Source organism: Ornithorhynchus anatinus, chromosome 8 (assembly GCF_004115215.2).
Source record: "Ornithorhynchus anatinus isolate Pmale09 chromosome 8, mOrnAna1.pri.v4, whole genome shotgun sequence".
In the NCBI taxonomy this organism is placed as follows: domain Eukaryota; kingdom Metazoa; phylum Chordata; class Mammalia; order Monotremata; family Ornithorhynchidae; genus Ornithorhynchus; species Ornithorhynchus anatinus.
Genome location: NC_041735.1, coordinates 27873190 through 27890283, shown reverse-complemented (window position 1 = coordinate 27890283; position 17094 = coordinate 27873190). Strand labels below are relative to the sequence as shown.

General features: G+C 45.5%; 1 protein-coding gene across 2 annotated transcripts in view; it reads left to right on the top strand.

Annotated features, from left to right (window-relative positions):
- SGK2 (serum/glucocorticoid regulated kinase 2) overlaps positions 1 to 17094 on the top strand; it is a 47452-nt gene extending 30358 nt beyond the window's left edge. For both annotated transcript variants that reach the window (XM_029070086.1, XM_029070085.2), the window contains 8 exons: positions 1917 to 2048; positions 2645 to 2757; positions 4835 to 4871; positions 6090 to 6176; positions 10389 to 10484; positions 11335 to 11490; positions 14061 to 14150; positions 16156 to 17094. In XM_029070086.1, the coding sequence (XP_028925919.1) occupies positions 1917 to 2048; positions 2645 to 2757; positions 4835 to 4871; positions 6090 to 6176; positions 10389 to 10484; positions 11335 to 11490; positions 14061 to 14150; positions 16156 to 16323 (879 nt within the window). In that variant the 3' untranslated portion in view covers positions 16324 to 17094. The remainder of the gene's footprint in view (positions 1 to 1916; positions 2049 to 2644; positions 2758 to 4834; positions 4872 to 6089; positions 6177 to 10388; positions 10485 to 11334; positions 11491 to 14060; positions 14151 to 16155) is intronic.

The window sequence follows — 17094 nt, the reverse complement described above, 5'->3', positions numbered from 1 at the left end:
ATTAGAAGCCAGGTCTTTCTGCCTCCCAGGCCTGCTCTCTGTCCACTATGCCCCGCTGTTTCTACAGTCACCTCCTGAGTCATGCACAGGTTGTGGAGGCGGGACTCGGCCCTGGATCCCACCGTGGCACCCTGTGTGCTCCAACCTGCTCACGTTGGCCCCACTCCCAACTTCCCCTCCTGAGGGTTAATTTTAGAACACTCGGAGCCCACCTGGAGTGACACACGGGCCAGCTGGGCGCTGGCAATCGAAAATTGGAGCCAGGAGGGGAGTGGCCATGGGCAAAATGAGCGGGAAACAGCATCAGGAGAAGTTTAGAACAGAGAAGAGCAAAAAGGACTGCTGATAATGCTTCATCAGCCCACCACCCAACTTCCTTCTATCTCTCTGCTCTGAATCAATCAATCAATCACAGTAATTATTGAACACTTACTGGGTACAGCGCCCTGCACTAAGCACTTTAGAGAGTACGATACAGTAGAGCTGGTAGACATGATCCCTGCCCACAGGAGAGAGAGACATTAAAATACAGAAAAAAGAAATGGCAAGATATGTACATAAGTGCTGTGTGGCTGAGGGTGGGGTGAATATCAAGTGCTTAAAAGTTAGAGATCCAAGTGCATAAATGACACAGAAGGGAGAGAAAGTAGAGGAAATGAGGACTTAATCAGGGAAGGCCTCTTGGAGGAGATGTGATTTTAGGATGGCTTTGGTGGGGATAATAGTGGTCTGTCATATACAAAGGAGGAGAAAGTTCCAGGCCAGAGGGAGGTTGTGGCCAAGGAGCCAGCAGTGATGTAGATGACATCTGGGTACAGAAAGTAGGTTGGCATTGGAGGGATGAAGTGTGAAGACTGGGTCCTAATGGGAGATCAAGGTAAGGTGGGAGGGGAGAGTACATTGAGTGTTTTAAAGTGGATGGTGTAGAGTTTTTATTTGATGTGGAGAGGGATCAGCAACCTTCAGAGGTTTCTAAGAAGTGGAGAGACATGGACTGAACTTTTTTTTTAGGAAAACAAACCTGGCAGCAGAGTGAAGTTTGGACTGAAGTGGGGTGAGGCAGAGAGGGCAGCACAGAGGCGGATGCAGTAGTCAAGGTGGGTTAGGGTAAATGGATCAAAAGATTAGAGGTGTCGGTAGGGGAACAGGACAGATTTGCAGGGAGGGGGTGGGTAGAGAAGCCAGGTAAGGAGGTCTGAACTCTGAACTTAATAGTAAATGTCACTGGGGTTTGGGCAACTTGAGATGCTGGTCCCATGATGCCTCCCCTCATCTGCATTAACTGTATTTATTGAGCACTTACTGTGTGCAGAGCACTGTACTACCCGCTTAGGAGATGAGACTGTAAGCCCGATTAGACTGTAAGCCCGTCAAAGGGCAGGGACTGTATCTATCTGTTACCGATTTGTACATTCCAAGCACGTAGTACAGTGCTCTGCACATAGTAAGCGCTTAATAAATACTATTGAATGAATGAGAGAACAGTATGACAGAGTTGGTAGACATGTTCCCTGCCCACAGTGAACTTACAGTCTAGAGTGGGAAACAAATTTTAATACAAATAATTTATAATATGTATAAATATGTATTGTGTCCTGTGAATTGATGATCAAGAATACTGCAAGAGTCCTGAGATGGAGCAGAAGGAGGTGTGGGTGTATTAAGATTATTAATTCTAATTGATTCTATTTATTGCCATTGTTCTTGTCTGTCTGTCTCCCCCGATTAGACTGTAAGCCCGTGAAAGGGCAGGGACTGTCTCTATCTGTTACTGATTTGTACATTCCAAGCGCTTAGTACAGTGCTCTGCACATAGTAAGCGCTCAATAAATACTATTGAATGAATGAATGAGTGAAGATTAATTCCTTTTTTCTCTCTCTCTTTTTCTCTCCTTCAATCGATTGGTTCCGGACAGCAAAATCACATCATGGCAGAACGCAACGTACTGCTGAAAAACGTGAAGCACCCTTTCTTGGTGGGACTCCACTACTCCTTTCAGACCTCCGAGAAGCTCTATTTCGTTTTGGATTACGTCAATGGAGGAGAGGTGGGTGTGAGGAAAACCGAAGCTGCCTCAGCGGGCCATATTCCCTCTGAATCCATCCTGCGTCTTTGTGGCCCCCCCCCCCCTTTCCCTCTACCCTTCAGGGACCAGTTAACAGGCTGCTGCAGATTGTCCAATGAGCTGATAACAGATTGGGAATCAGGAAGGTTTAGTCCTGGCCTTGCCAGGTGCCCTGGAACAAATCAGTCAGTCTCTGGGCCTTTAGTTCTCTGTCCTAAAATGGAAACCATTTTCCCCCTCATGGGGTGATTGCTGGGTTTCTAGATGCTGTGTCCAGAGATATTAACGAGCTGTCAGAAGAACAAGCTCTAAATCTGCCATCGTGCTCTACGCAAATCATATAACAGAAACTCAGGTCCCGGCAGAAAGGAGTGCATTACAAAGCACACTAAAGGCTACTTTTCTCTTGCACCTGTTGTACAACCGAGAACAGATGCAGTCTGTTGAGGTGAATGCTTTTAGGGGCAGCGGAGGGGATGCCCCCATCTACTTAGGGCCTCAGCTTTTGAGTGATCTCTGAAGTTTGTAAAAAGGTGTCAACCGAGAAGAAACTGCTTACGTAACATTCTGTCCCCCAGCTTTTTTTCCACCTGCAACGAGAACGCTGTTTCCTCGAGCCCCGTGCTCGCTTCTATGCCGCTGAAGTGGCCAGTGCAGTGGGCTACCTGCATTCCCTGAACATCATTTACAGGTAACCAACTGTGTGCAGAGTACCGTACTGTTTGAGAAACTAGAATACAACAGATTGGGTAGGCACAATCCTAACAGTCCTGTAAGGAGCTTACAGTTGGGAGACAGACATGAAAATAGATTTTGGATAGAGGAAGTAGTGGAATATAAGGATATGTACATAAGTGCTTTGGGGCTGGGGTGAGTGTCATAGTGTTTAAGGGGTACACAGCCAAATGCAAAGTCGACTCAGAAGGGAGAGTGGATAGATTAAATAAGGGCTAAGTCTGGGAAGGCATCTTGGAGGAGTTGTGACTTTGGGATGGTTTGAAATTGAGGATTCTGGTGAACTGATGGATATGAAAGGCGGGAGGAGTTTCATGCCTGAAGGAAAACATGAGCAAGGGTGTATCTAACAATAAACCAGTTGTATTTATTGAGCACTTACTGGTATGCAGAGCACTGTACTAAGAACTTCGGAGAGTACAATATAACAGAGCTGATAATAATAATAATAATGTTGGCATTTGTTAAGCGCTTACTGTGTGCAGAGCAATGTTCTAAGCGCTGGGGTGGACACAGGAATCAGGTTGTCCCACGTGGGGCTCACAGTCTTAATCCCCATTTTACAGACGAGGTAACTGAGGCACCGAGAAGTTAAGTGACTTGCCCAAAGTCACACAGCTGACAAGTGGCAGAGCCGGGATTCGAACCCATGACCTCTGACCCCAAAGCCCAGGCTCTTTCCACTGAGCCACGCTGCTTCTTGATAGATATGTTCCCTGCCTTCAGCAAGATTATAGTCTAGAGGGGGAAGACAGACATATAAATTACAGACATGTACATAAGTGCTGTAGGACTGAGGGAAGGGTGAAAAAGGGAGAAAATAATAATGTTGGTATTTGTTAAGCGCTTACTATGTGCCGAGCACTGTTCTAAGCGCTGGGGTAGACATAGGGGAATCAGGTTGTCCCACGTGGGGCTCACAGTCTTAATCCCCATTTTACAGATGAGGGAACTGAGGCACCGAGAAGTTAAGTGACTTGCCCAAAGTCACACAGCTGGCAAGTGGCTTGCAAGGGCGATTCAGAAGAGAGTGGGAGAAGAGGAAATGAGGGTTTAGTCAGGGCTGGTCTCTTGGAGGAGATGTGCCTTCAATAAGGCTCTGAAGGTAGGGAGAGTGATTGTATCTTCTCTGTCTTCAATCAAAGCTTCTGGGAGGAGGGTGAGGAGGGCATGAAGTGCCTGGTGAGGGGAAGGGGGACTGTAAGATGGAGGAAGGGACTTTTCCTCCTCCTCACCCTGTAAATATTGAAAGTGGTGATGGAAGTAGGAGGAGAGAAGTAGGTGAACCGAAAGATGATGTGGAGATGGGAGTGGAGCCAAAAAGGTAGTCGGGGCAGAGATGGAGTTCAGAGTTTGTCAGTCAACTGTATTTATTGAGTGCTTACCGTGTGCAGAACACTGAACTAAGCACTTGGGAGACTACAGTATAACAGACACATTCCCTGGCCACAACGAGTTTACGGGGTTTCGCGTTTGCTTCCCAGCTTCGCTATTATCTGGTGTCTATTCAACTGCCCAATCTGGAAATACTGAACACATTCTGTGTAAGAGGCAGCTCACTACAGAGCCTCAGTAAAGCTGCATCTCTAATGCTAACCCTCATCCCAGTTCAAGGGATCTCTTTCAGTAACAAGGCCCTGCTGGAATGAGTTCTTGAAAGTGAACTCTCAGTTCTGTTAACTGCCAATAGCACAGTGTACCCATTTAGCGTGGACTGTCCAGTTCAGTTGGTAATGTCCACCCCTTATCTGTTGACCTCGAATAAAGTAGCTGCACGAGCATGCAATGTCCATATTTATGAGACTGCATCCGTACGGTGCGTTCGAAGAATTAGAAGTAATCGTGGCTGAACGTGAGGAGAGCAGAAAATTCTGTTGCACCATCGTTTGTGTTGACCACATGTTTAAAATAAAACTGTACAAACTGAGTTGTGCTGTGCTCGGTTAACATTCCCAATGTGAACATGTGGGAATTCTTTACGTTACTTCCTTAAGGGACAACTGAGGCAAAAGTCTTCTTTCCATTTCCCACAGGGACTTGAAGCCAGAGAACATCCTCTTGGACTCCCAGGTAAGGGTGTCTGCTGGCTATTTAGGTGGAGATGGAGGTGGTAGGGAGTGAGAAGTTGACTTCACCTTATATTGTGTCAACTCCAGGATAAGGTACTATGCTCATATTAATAACTGTGGTATTTATTAAGCACTTACTATATACCAGGCCCTGTAATAATAATAATAATAATGATGGTATTTGTTAAGCGCTTACTATGTGCAGAGCACTGTTCTAAGCGCTGGGGTAGACACAGGGGAATCAGGTTGTCCCACGTGGGGCTCACAGACTTCATCCCCATTTTACAGATGAGGTAACTGAGGCACAGAGAAGTGAAGTGACTTGCCCACAGTCACACAGCTGGCAAGTGGCAGAGCCGGGATTTGAACTCATGACCTCTGACTCCAAAGCCCGGGCTCTTTCCACTAAGCACGCTGCTGTACTAAGCGCTGGGTTATGAGCAAATCGGGTTGGACACACGTGGGGCTCACAGTCTCAATCCCCATTTTACAGATGAAGTATCTGAGAAACAGAGAAGTTGTGACTTTCTCAAGGTCACACAGCAGACATGCAGCATAGCAGGGATTAGAACCCAAGTCCTTCTGACTGCCAGGCCTGTGCTCTATCCATTAGGCCACACTGAAATTCCTTGCTAGTAGTAATGATGTTAATTAAGGTTTATGTAGTTAGCATCATGCAGCTGGAGGAAAACATTTTGCTCCGTCTAAAAGCTCCCTAGATGATGGATAAATAATGAGCTCTCATGTTACTGTATTGATGAGATTTTGGATGTTTCCTTAAAACCACTGCATCCTTAATTAATATGCCGCCGGGAACAGTGCTGCTAAATGGATCGGAATCCATCAGTCGATGGTATCTACTGAGCTCTTATTGTGAGCAGGGCACTGTACTACCCACTTGGGGTAGCACGTTGCATTAGAGTTGTGGACAATCGCTGTCCACAGTGAGCTTACCGTCTAAGGGGGGATCCGGCCATCTCTGAGCTAATCTTCTATTTATTGTTTTTGCTCTCCTCACCCTTTGCTCCTCAAGCCTTTCCCCCTCCCTCTAGGAAATGTTAGCAAAAGCTGACAAGGGACAGGAGGAATGGGGAAATGAGAGCTGATAATGAACTTCAGATAAGACACTGGGTTCTCTGAAGCAACCCGAAACTGAGCTATATGTGTGCCACGCAAGGAGAGTGGTGTTAAATCTCACAGTCCACTTGTTTTCTCTTAGGGGCACGTGGTATTGACCGACTTTGGACTCTGCAAAGAAGGAATGGAGCCAGAAGAAACCACTTCGACCTTCTGTGGCACTCCAGAGGTATGGATCTGCTGCTGAACCAAATCCTGAGGAGTGGGAGAAGCCAGAGCAGTCCCCTAATGGCTTGGGAGGTTAATTGTGAGAAGCTCAATCCTCCTACCCCTCCCTCATCCTCTGGCAGAGTTGCGTCAGAGAGATGGAGAAGATCTCTGGTCTGTACCAAGCATTCCTGGGAATGCTCATATGCCCCGTCTGCCTGCCGTGTCCCTGACCGGGCTCGTAGCACCTTGGGGGCGAGGCTGGCAGCAGGATAGCAGCACTGGTGCCATGGCAAAGCAACGGGGAGGAGGTTCACCCAAACGTCGCTCCCCTCCATCCTTATTGGGAGTGTTTTTGTGGCTCTGCCTGAGGAGGGCAGGGAATGTGTCTATTTTTATATTGGATTCTCCCAAGTGCTTAGTGTAGTGCTCTGCACACAGTAAAAGCTCAAATGCAGTTGAATGAGCGAATGAATGAGGGGACTCTTTCCTCTACAGGAGTGAATGAGGATGAACAGAAGGACCAGTCTGACCTTCTAAGACATCTGCCAATGTGCTAGAATCCTGAATTTTTGGGCAGGCTACTAGGGCATCAGGAAAAGCAATGTGGCCTAATGGAAAGAACATGGGCCCTTTAGTCAGAGTTCTTGGGTTCCCTTCTGGGCTCTGCCACTTGTCTGCTGTGCCGCCTTGGGCAAATCACTTAGATTCTCTGCGCCTCAGTTTTCTCATCTAAAAGCTGTGAGCCTAACCTGGGACAGGGTTTGGGTCCAACCTGATTATTTTGTATCTATCCCAAGGCTTAGTAAATACTTGGCCCATAAAAACAGTATTTGTTAAGCCTTTACTTATCAGGACATTTGAACCTTTGCCTTTCAGCTACTTGAGTTGTGTGAAATCTAGGTCTGATATCCTAACTGCCAATGTGACTGGAGGATCTGGGATGTTTTGCTTCATTAAAATGCCCCATGATGCTCTGAGCTCAGGGAATGGGTGGGGCAATTATCTTCATTGGATGCTTTTCAGGTTTAGTAAGCTCAATTGGTTCTCAGATCCTTCCTTCCTGCTCCTCACTGTCTTCCTCTTGGCATTCTCTAATGGTACTGAAAACCTTGGCGGAATTTTCTCCCCAAGACTGAATCAATCAATCAGTTGTATTTACTGAGCACTCACTGTGTACAAAACACTCTACTATGTGCTTGGGAGAGTATAACAGACTTGGTAGATGTGTTCCCTGCCCACAGTGAGCTTACAGTCTAGAGGGGAGTGACAGACATTAGTATAAATAAGTAAATTATGAATTCATACATAAGTGCAGAGGAAATAAGGGCTTAGGGGAGGCCTCTTGGAGGAGATGTGTTTTTAATAAGTCTTTGAAGGTGGGGAGAGTGATTGCCTGTTATAAAGGGGGAAGGAGTTCCAGGGTAGAGGCAGGATGTGGAAAAGGGGTTAGCGGTGAGATAGATGAGATCGAGTTGCTGTGAGTGAGTTGGCATCAGAGGACAGAAGTGTGCGGGCTGGGAGGTAGCAGGAAATCAGAGAGGTAAGATGGGAGGGGCAAGGTGATTTAGTGCTTTAAAGCCAATGGTAAGGAGTTTCTGTTGGATGTGGAGGTGGATGGACACCATAGGAGGTTCTTGAGGAGTGGGGAAACATGGGCTGAAGGGAATTCCTGGATTTTGGTAGGCTCATGGTTGCATTGAGAAGCTTTCATATCTGTAATTTGTTTGTGTGTATTAATATCTGTCGCCCCCTTTAGACTGTAAGCTCACTGTGAGCAGGGAACGTCTGTTATATTGTTATGCTGTACTCTCCCAAGTGCTTAGTACAGTGCTCCACACCCAGTATGCGCTCAGTAAATACGATTGACTGACTGATATCTTGCTCTCTGACCCTGGCTTTCACTTCTGCTCTGTGATTCCAAAACAGTAAGCTCCATCAATGCTGTCTGCGTAGTTCCCTAGATTGGCTCTGATGTTGCCAAAAGTCCGACCCCAGAGAATGAAACTGGACACTTCTGAAGACGTTGTCCTGTAGCAGCATGGCCTAGTGGAAAGAATGTGGGTTTGAGAACAAGGGGACCTGGGTTCTATTCCCGGTTCCACCATTTACCTGCAATGTGACCTTTGGCAAGTCATTTATCTTTTCTATGCCTCAGTTTCCTCACCTGTAAAATGGGGAATAAATACCTGTTCTCCTTCCTCCCTAGACTGTGGGACAGGGACTGCATCTGACCTGATTATCTTGTCCTCGGTTCTAATCCCAGCGCTCCACTTGTCTGTTGTGTGACCTTGGACGAGTCACTTAACTTCTCTGTGCCTCAGTTTCCTCATCTGTAAAGATGGTGATTAAATCCAACTCCCTCCTGCATAGACCGTGTGCTCTATGCGGGACAGGGACTGTGTCCAACCTGATTACCTTGTTTCTATCCTAGTACTTAGTACAGCACTTGGCCCTTGGTAAGCACTTAACAAATACTATTATTATCGTTATTAATATTATCAGCCCCCATGCTTAGTACAGTGCTTGGCACAAAGTAAGTGCTTAACAAATACCACCATTATTAGGGAACATGGGATCCAAACTATTAAGCTGGGCCAGTGGATGTTGGTCTCTTGGGCTGTAAGAGGTGACAGAGAGATGATTTAGCAAGTGTTTTTCTCAAAATGTGTCCTATCCATGAGGGATAATAAGGTGGGGTAGTTGGGCCATCTTGCCCTGAAGTTTCACCTTTGAGAATCCCATTTCTCCCAGTGGATATACTTCGAGGAGCTCCTGGTGCTAATTTTAAAATGGGCCTCCACCACCCACTTCTTTCTAAAAAGGTTGTGCTCGGGAAAGCGGCCGAGAGCTCATTATGAGCAGGGAATGTGTCCGCTCATTCTCCTGTATTGTCCTCTGCCGAGTGCTTGGTAAAGTGCTCTGCGCATGGTAAGCGCTCAATAAATACTACTGATTGAGAATCAGTCCTTTACCTCAGAGGTGGAAATCTTGGGAGTGGAGGGATGGCACCCTCTCTTCTCTAGGGCCAGACCACAGAGACGTTGTCCCACTGAAGTGACCCCCAAACAGAAGTTTGAGGCCTATTACCTTCTTAAATCACCACAGTCTAATGGAAATCACTCACTTGTTAAAATTCCCCAAAGATGATTCTGTGGCCTTTCTTGGTAACTACCTTCAGGACAGTATTTAAAAAACCTTTTAATTAGGAAGTTCACTCTAACTGTGTCTGACCTGATTAACTTGTATCTATCACAGTGCTTAACACATAGTAAGCACTAAACAAATACCATAAAAAAACCAAAAATTAAATTTTCTCATATGCAATTCAAGCCTATATTCTCTTTGACTAGTAAAATGGAAAACAGCTAATCTCTGTCTGGGATAATGGCTTCATTCAATCCGAGATCATTAAATCACTCCCCACTCCTTGTCTTCTCCAAGATAAATAATCCCAATAATTTAGAACTTTCCTTGTAGATTCTAATTGCTTTTTCAATCCTTTAATTCCTTCATGTCTCTCAATTCATGGAAGCTTCTTTTCAAACTTGGTAGAAGCCATTTTTAAAATCTCTTTAATCAGGAGACGGTGCTGGGAGTGAAACAGAGGCTTCCTTATGCCTGGTTACAATAGATCCAACAAGTTCAGGCTATGTGTGATTTGGTAATTCTCAGCTGCTTCTCGCAGTTGCTGCTTGCCCAGCTTCCTTGCCCAGTAGCAGAAGTATTTGACTATATTTTGAATGCTTTCCAAGTCATCGACCTTCATAATTTAGGACGGTGGCAGAAAAACATATTATGAATAATTAAAATCCACAGGGTCATCCCAAAGACTCACCCCTCCCTGAAACCTAATACCAGAGACATTTTCATTTCAATCAATAGTATTTATGGAGCACTTACTGTATGTGCCTTTTATTCCTCTTTGAACTCCAAAGGGAGAAGAGGGGCAAGTAAAGGGCCATTTAATTTGTAAACAGAAAAATTAGTTCTTTAAAAGGCAACTGCCGGAATGGAATAACCTGTTTACTTCTAGGGATTCCATGTGCTGAAATGGATTCACCCTCTCAGGAAAGATCTTTCCTGAAAGGAGGAGATACCTGGTGTTTAATTGAGTAGAGGGACTTTTTAGTTCAGACCCATTGCCTCAAATGGTGCCACGTTCCCTCTTTGTTAAAGTTCCAGAATCCCACTCTTTTTTATAACGATTGATCACAGACTCTTTTCTTCATAGTATTTGGCTCCAGAAGTGTTGCGCAAGCAACCTTATGACCGGACGGTAGACTGGTGGTGTTTGGGAGCTGTTCTTTATGAGATGCTCTTTGGATTGGTAAGTGACGGATTTTCAATTAGCCCACTCTTGTCAATAAAGCTCCCATTGCATCCCTAGTAACCAGCTAGGAGCCTGGAGAAAGACCTCAGAATTCACCAAATACAGAAAATCTCCCTTCTCTCTAGGTGTTTTACTCGAATACAGCTTTGCAGAAGTCTGTGCTATATCTGAGTGTCCAGGAGGTAGCATGGGTGGCTTGCCCCCGTGAGCCTTTTTGGGAAAAGGGGCCAACTCTTTATTTTTGAGTTCAGGGTCACAAAGTGATTGGGCTATTTTGGCGGGAACATATAAGATGGGGCTTAGGCTCAGGCAAGCTACGAAGAGCATGCTGGTCATGGGGAGTTCCAATTTTTATCATTTTTCGGGTCATTCAGAAACTCTTGGCTCCTTTCACCTCTGCCCCAAAGCTCCTGGTTTTGTTGGAAGCCTGAGGGGAGGGAGCGTGGGATTTCCAAAAATGGGAGGAGAGGACAAGAGCACAGAGGCTTCACTCCCACAGCTGAAAGCCCAGGGGGATCATGTGTATCATTCTGCCATTGTTGGATGCTGTGTCTGTAGGCGTGAGAAGGACTAGCGAACCTAGATAGAGAGGGAGGCTTGAGGGTAAATGGGGAATGATCAGGGAGTGTTTGTTGGGGAGGGATGGAAACAGATGGTCCAGGCACTTGGCCAGCTCTGAGGATGAAACCTATTTCTAAGGCCAGGCCATTCTATTGCTGGTCTTCCTCCCTGAGCCCTCACGTATCCTGGGTTCCCGTTGCCATCCTAGACTTCTTACAGTGTGCTTTGGTGTTGCTTGCGACCAGCTCCTGGTTTGCCACACCTGACGGGTATTTCCTCCTCCCAGCCACCCTTCTACAGCCGGGACATGTCTCAGATGTACGAGAATATCCTGCACCAGCCGCTCCAGATCCAGGGAGGCAGGACTGTGGCAGCCTGTGACATCCTCCAAGCACTTCTCCACAAGGATCAGAAGAGGAGACTTGGAGCCAAAATGGACTTTGTACGTGATGTGGCTTATCTCTGAATCTCCGCTCCCTAAGCCACCAGACCCTTCTTCTCCACCTTAAGAGCAGAGATGAATTTATTCAGATGCAATCGGACCCATGAGCTGGAGAGAGGGGCCAAGAAAGGTTCCTAGAATGGAAGCGCTGGGAGGAAACCCTAGAGGTCATTTACTCATCCCCCTGTGTCCGCGCAGGACTGTTCTTGGGATATCCCAGTTAATTAGCCTTTTTTTTTTTTAAGGATACTTGTTAAGCATATGCTATGTTCCAGGCCTTGTACTAAGTGCTGGTGTAGATACCAGCGAATCAGGTTAGACACAGTCTTGTCCCACTTGGAACTCACAGTCTAAATCCCCATTTTACAGATGGAGTAACCTTAACTTGGGCAGTTAACTTGCCCAAGGTCACACAGCCGACAGGGAATAGATTGGGGATTAGTACTTAGGTCCTCTGATTCCCAGGCCTGTGTTCTTTTCACTAGGCCAGGCTGCTCTTTTCTTTCTCTCTTTCTCTCTCTCCCCGCTTCTCAAAGATCCCCAGATAATGAGACTTCCCAATACTTTTCAATACCTGTTCTTCCTCTTTCATAGACTGTGAACCCCATGTGAAGAGAGTCTGTACCCAATCTGATTATCTTGTATCTACATGACACGTAGTACAGTGATTTGGTGCAGAGTAAGTGTTTAACAAATTATTACCATTATTATTATTATTATTTATGTGTAATGGTGGTTCCCCACTGTAAGTCCGGAGCTTTTTCTAGCATCCAACCTAATTTCCTTCCTGAAGATGGGTGGAAGGATCTGACTTAATAGGAAGTGTGGTTCCTTTTAAGCACTCACTCTGTGCCAAACACTCTGCACTAGAATAGATACAGATTGGGCACAATCCCTGGCCCATGCGGGGCTCACAGTCTAAGCAGGAAGGAGAACGGGTATTGAATCCTTATTTTACGAATGAGGAAATGGAGGCACAGAGAAGTTAAGCAACTTAATCACGGTCACGTAGCGGGCAAGTGGCAGAGCCAAAATTAGAATCCAGGTTTCCTGACTCCCAGGCACGTGCTCTTTCTACTAGGCCAAGTTGGGGACAGGAGATGAGCTGAAGGTGAGGCTTGGCATATGATCCAGAGATTAAAATCTTTGTCTTCCAGGAACCAGAACAGTGACTTGGCTCTTGGTCTCCTCTTTTCCTTTCCCTTGACCCCAACATCTTTATCGAATAACTACTTTTTGACTTCCTAACAATCACTAAGACCAAGATTATAATTGTAAAAATAATAGTGACATTTGTTAAGCACTTACTATGTACCAAACACTATTCTTAGTGTTGGAGCTAAGATACGAGATAGGTCCCTCATGGGGCTGACAGTTTAAGTAGGAGGGAGAATGAATACTGAATCCCCAGTTTACAGTTGAGGAAACTGAGACACAGAGAAGTTAAGTAACTCGCCCAAGAGAAGCGGCATGGCGTAGTGGATAGAGCATGGGCATGGGAGTCAGAAGGTCCAAAGTACTAATCCCAGCTCCATCACCTGTTTGCTGTGTGACCTTGGACAAGTCACTTCACTTCTCTGTTACCTCATCTGTAAAATGGGATCGAGACTATGAGCCCCACAGGGGACAGGGACTGTGTCCAAACTGGTTTGTTCGTATCCACCCCAGTGCTTAGTACAGAGACTGGCATATAGTAAGTACTTGGTTCATGGGTTTAAATCCCGACTCTGCTGCTTGTCAGCTGTGTGACTGTGGTCAAGTCACTTAACTTCTCTGTGCCTCAGTTACCTCATCTGTAAAATGAGGATGAAGACTGTGAGCCTCGTGTGGAGCAACCTGATTACCCTATATCTACCCCAGGGCTTAGAACAGTGCTCTGCACACAGTAATACCAACATTATGATTACTAATATTATTACTTAAATACCATAATAATAGTAATATTAATAAGAATATGATCACTGAGGGAATCACTCAGCTTGCTCCCTCAGTCAATCAATGGTATTTATTGAGCACTTACTATGTCCAGAGCACTGTACTCAGCACTTGGGAGGGAACAATAAAACAGAGTTTCCTGCCCCAAACAAGCTCTCTAGCTTACTCTCTGTACCTCAATCTCGTCTATCTCATCACTTACTCTTTGCCCACATTCTCCCTTGTGCCTGGAACTCCCTCCCCCTTCATATCAGGCAGTCCACAACTCTCCTCATCTTCAAAACCCTCTGAAAAATCACATCTCCCCCAAGAGGGCTTTCCAGACTAAATCTTTTATTTCCCCAATCTGTTTTCCCCTCTGAGTCAACTATGGGTTACTTGTGTTCCCTTTAAGTACTTTGAAACTCAACCAAGCCCCACAATAATTATGAATATATTCTTAAACTCTACTCTTTCCCCTATCCCTAATCTATTTTAATATCTGTTTCCCCCGGTTGACTGTAAGCCTCTTGTGGACAGGGAGTGTGTCTATCAACTCCATTGTATTGCACTTTCCTAAGTGTTTAGTACAGTGCTCTGCTCACAATAAGTGGTCAATAAATACTACTGACTGATGGATTATTTTTTCTTTGCAGCTCGAGATCAAGAATCATGTGTTCTTCAGCCCGATAAACTGGGATGACTTGTTTCACAAGAGGCTAACTCCACCTTTCAACCCAAATGTGGTAAGGGGCCCCCCCATCCAATCAGGCTTTGAAAAACTAGAAAGTATTAGTCTGCAAATTTAAGAGCGCAGATCCTGCAAACTAAGAATTAAGGATTTGGCCTGGTGGTAACCAACCAATTGCACTGTTAGACCATCATCTGCCCCGCTGAGACATTTCCCTTATTAAGATCCCCTCAAGGAGACATAATGTAAGCAGTATCAAAAATATGTTGCTTGGTTGGATTCACAGAACAAGGGAATTCCCATTTGGGATTGGCACAGAAAGGGATTTGTCTCCGGGCATTCCAAAGGCCTGTTCTTGGCTGAAATCACTCTATCGATGGTATTTATTGAGCGCTTATTGTGTGCAGAGCATTGTACGAAGCGCTTGAGAGAGTACAGCCTAACGGAGTTGGTAGTCACGTTCGCTGCCCGCAGCAAGTTTGTAGTCTGGAGGCTGAAAGGAAGCATGGGTCCACTCTCACTTCTCTTTTGATTGTCCAGCCTGACTCTTGATTGTAATAATTATAGTGTTAACTGCTTACTTTGTGCCAAGCCCTGTGCTAAGCACTGGGTTAGGTACAAGAAAATCAGATTGGACATGGTCCCTGTCCCACTCAGGGGCTCAGTCTAAGAAGGGGGGGGAGAAGTATTTTAGCCCCATTTTACAGGTGAGGAAACAGAGGCCCAGAAAAATGATGTGACTTATCCGAGGTCACACCTCAGAACGGCAGCAGAGATGAGACCAGAATCCGGATAGTCTGGCCCCTAGGTCCCTGCTCTTTCCATTAGGCCGCACAGCCACCCAAGTATACCAGTGTACTCTCCCACACAGAGTGTTGCTTCCAGGAAGAAATGTGCTAGTGAGTCCTTTTTTCAGGTACCAAACCCACTTTCCTAGATTCCTCTTTGAGATTAATCAATTAATCAGTGGTATTTATTAAGCACTTGTGTTCACAGCATGGCACTAAATGTTTGGGAGAGCACACGATAAAACAGAGTTGGTAGATGCAATCCCTACCCACAGGGAGCTTACAGTCTAGCGAGGAGGACAGACACTAAAATGAAATATAGGGGAAGCAGCAGAGCATATGGATTTCTACATAAGTGCTGTGGGGTTGATGTTGGGTAAGTTACAAGTGCTTACGGGACAGAGATCCAAGTACACAGGTGAAACAGAAGGGAGGGGAAATGAGAACTATATAGCGAAGCAGCACTGCCTAGAGGATAGACCACGGGCCTGGGACTCAGAAGGACCTGAGTTCTAATTCCTGCTCTGTCACTCGTCTGCTTTGTGTGACTTTGGCCAAGTCACTTCACTGGGCCTCAGGTACCTCATCTGTAAAATGGGGATTAAGATTGTGAGCTCCATGTGGGAGAGGGACCGTGACCAGCCTGATTAGCTTTTATCTCCCCCAGTGCTTAGAACAGTGCTTGACACACAGTAAGTGCTTGACAAATACCATCATCATCATCTTCTTCCCGAAACACACGGACACACCTCCTAAAGCTAAGGAAAGTTGGTCTGTCAATAATAATGATAATGTAACGAATAATAATGATAGTATTTGTTAAGCAATTACTTGCTAAGCACTGTACTAAGCACTGGGGTAGATTCAAGGTTGGCTATAGTGTCTGCCCCACATTTGGCTCCCAATCTAAGATGTGGCCACCCTTCCTTCCGGTGGTCTTGCTGGTGGGTGACGTTGCTTCAGAGAGCTGAGAAGGGGTTTGAAACCAGCGGGAATGACCTCCCTCCCTCCGGGACAAGAGGGCCTGGGGAACTAGAGGAGCAGACATTCATTCATTCATTCAATAGTATTTATTGAGTTCTTACTGTGTGCAGAGCACTATACTGAGCGCTTGGAATGTACAACTCGGCAACAATCATTGGCATTTTGGACGTGAGCCACTCCACTGCGAGCAAGGGGGCCTATTTCCTCAGCTGCCTTTCAGTCCTGAAATTGCTCTGAAACCAACTGAACAGAGCTTAATGCCACTTTCTCTATGACTTTCTTTCTCAGGCTGGTCCTGCTGACTTGCGACATTTTGATCCGGAGTTCACCCAGGAAGCCGTTTCGAATTCCATCGGACGAACCCCAGATTTAACGGCCAGCAGCTCTGGGACTTCGAGTGCCTTTTTAGGTTTTTCTTACGCTCCCACAGATGAGAACTTTTTAGATTGGAAATAAGTAGCATAGGTCTTATTATTAAAGGTGTTTTCATTTTGTTTTTTGAAACCCACTTGCATGTCCATTTGGAAAAAAGAGATGCAGTAAGGTAAGCATAATCGGAAAGAGAAAGGCCCACCTTCTTGTACTGAAAAATCATTTCCCTCCTGTTGAACGAAATGATTCCTACACCTTTGGGAGAGGAAGAAATCCAACTTCTTAGCTGGGTTTTTTCTTTGGGCGTGTAATGCCAGTGACTATCTTGTGCAGGATTAATGTGGTAATCCAGGGTCAAATTATGTATGGTCTCTGCACAATAACTAGGGACCAGCCATGAATTTAGGAGCTCAGAAATGCAATCACCTTTCGATTTGTCTTTCCTCCTTTGCAATTTCCAAATGGGATGATTTTAGTCCTTGAATCGTAGTGACAATAGCAATCTGAAATTGCAAAAGTAAACCCAACAGAGCAGGTTTGAAGCTGAGTAGGTGTCGCCTGTTAATGTAAATTTTGCCCCACTTTTCATCGTTTCAAAAGACTTAGGTGCAGAATGGAAAACCTGATCAGTATCATCTTGTGCCTCCAGAATGTTTTTTTTTTCCATCAAGAAATTTATTGGGCAATACATGGTCCAGTGCTCTCGATTGTCTGCTGAGCTTGAATTAAAATATCCCCCAGAGCAATAAGGTGGGGATTAAAAAAAATGGAACTCTTTTGAAGCAACATATAAGACTAAGGTTAGGAATTCACTTTTAAGCTGTTGGCTTCCACCATGTCATTTAGCTGAAATGG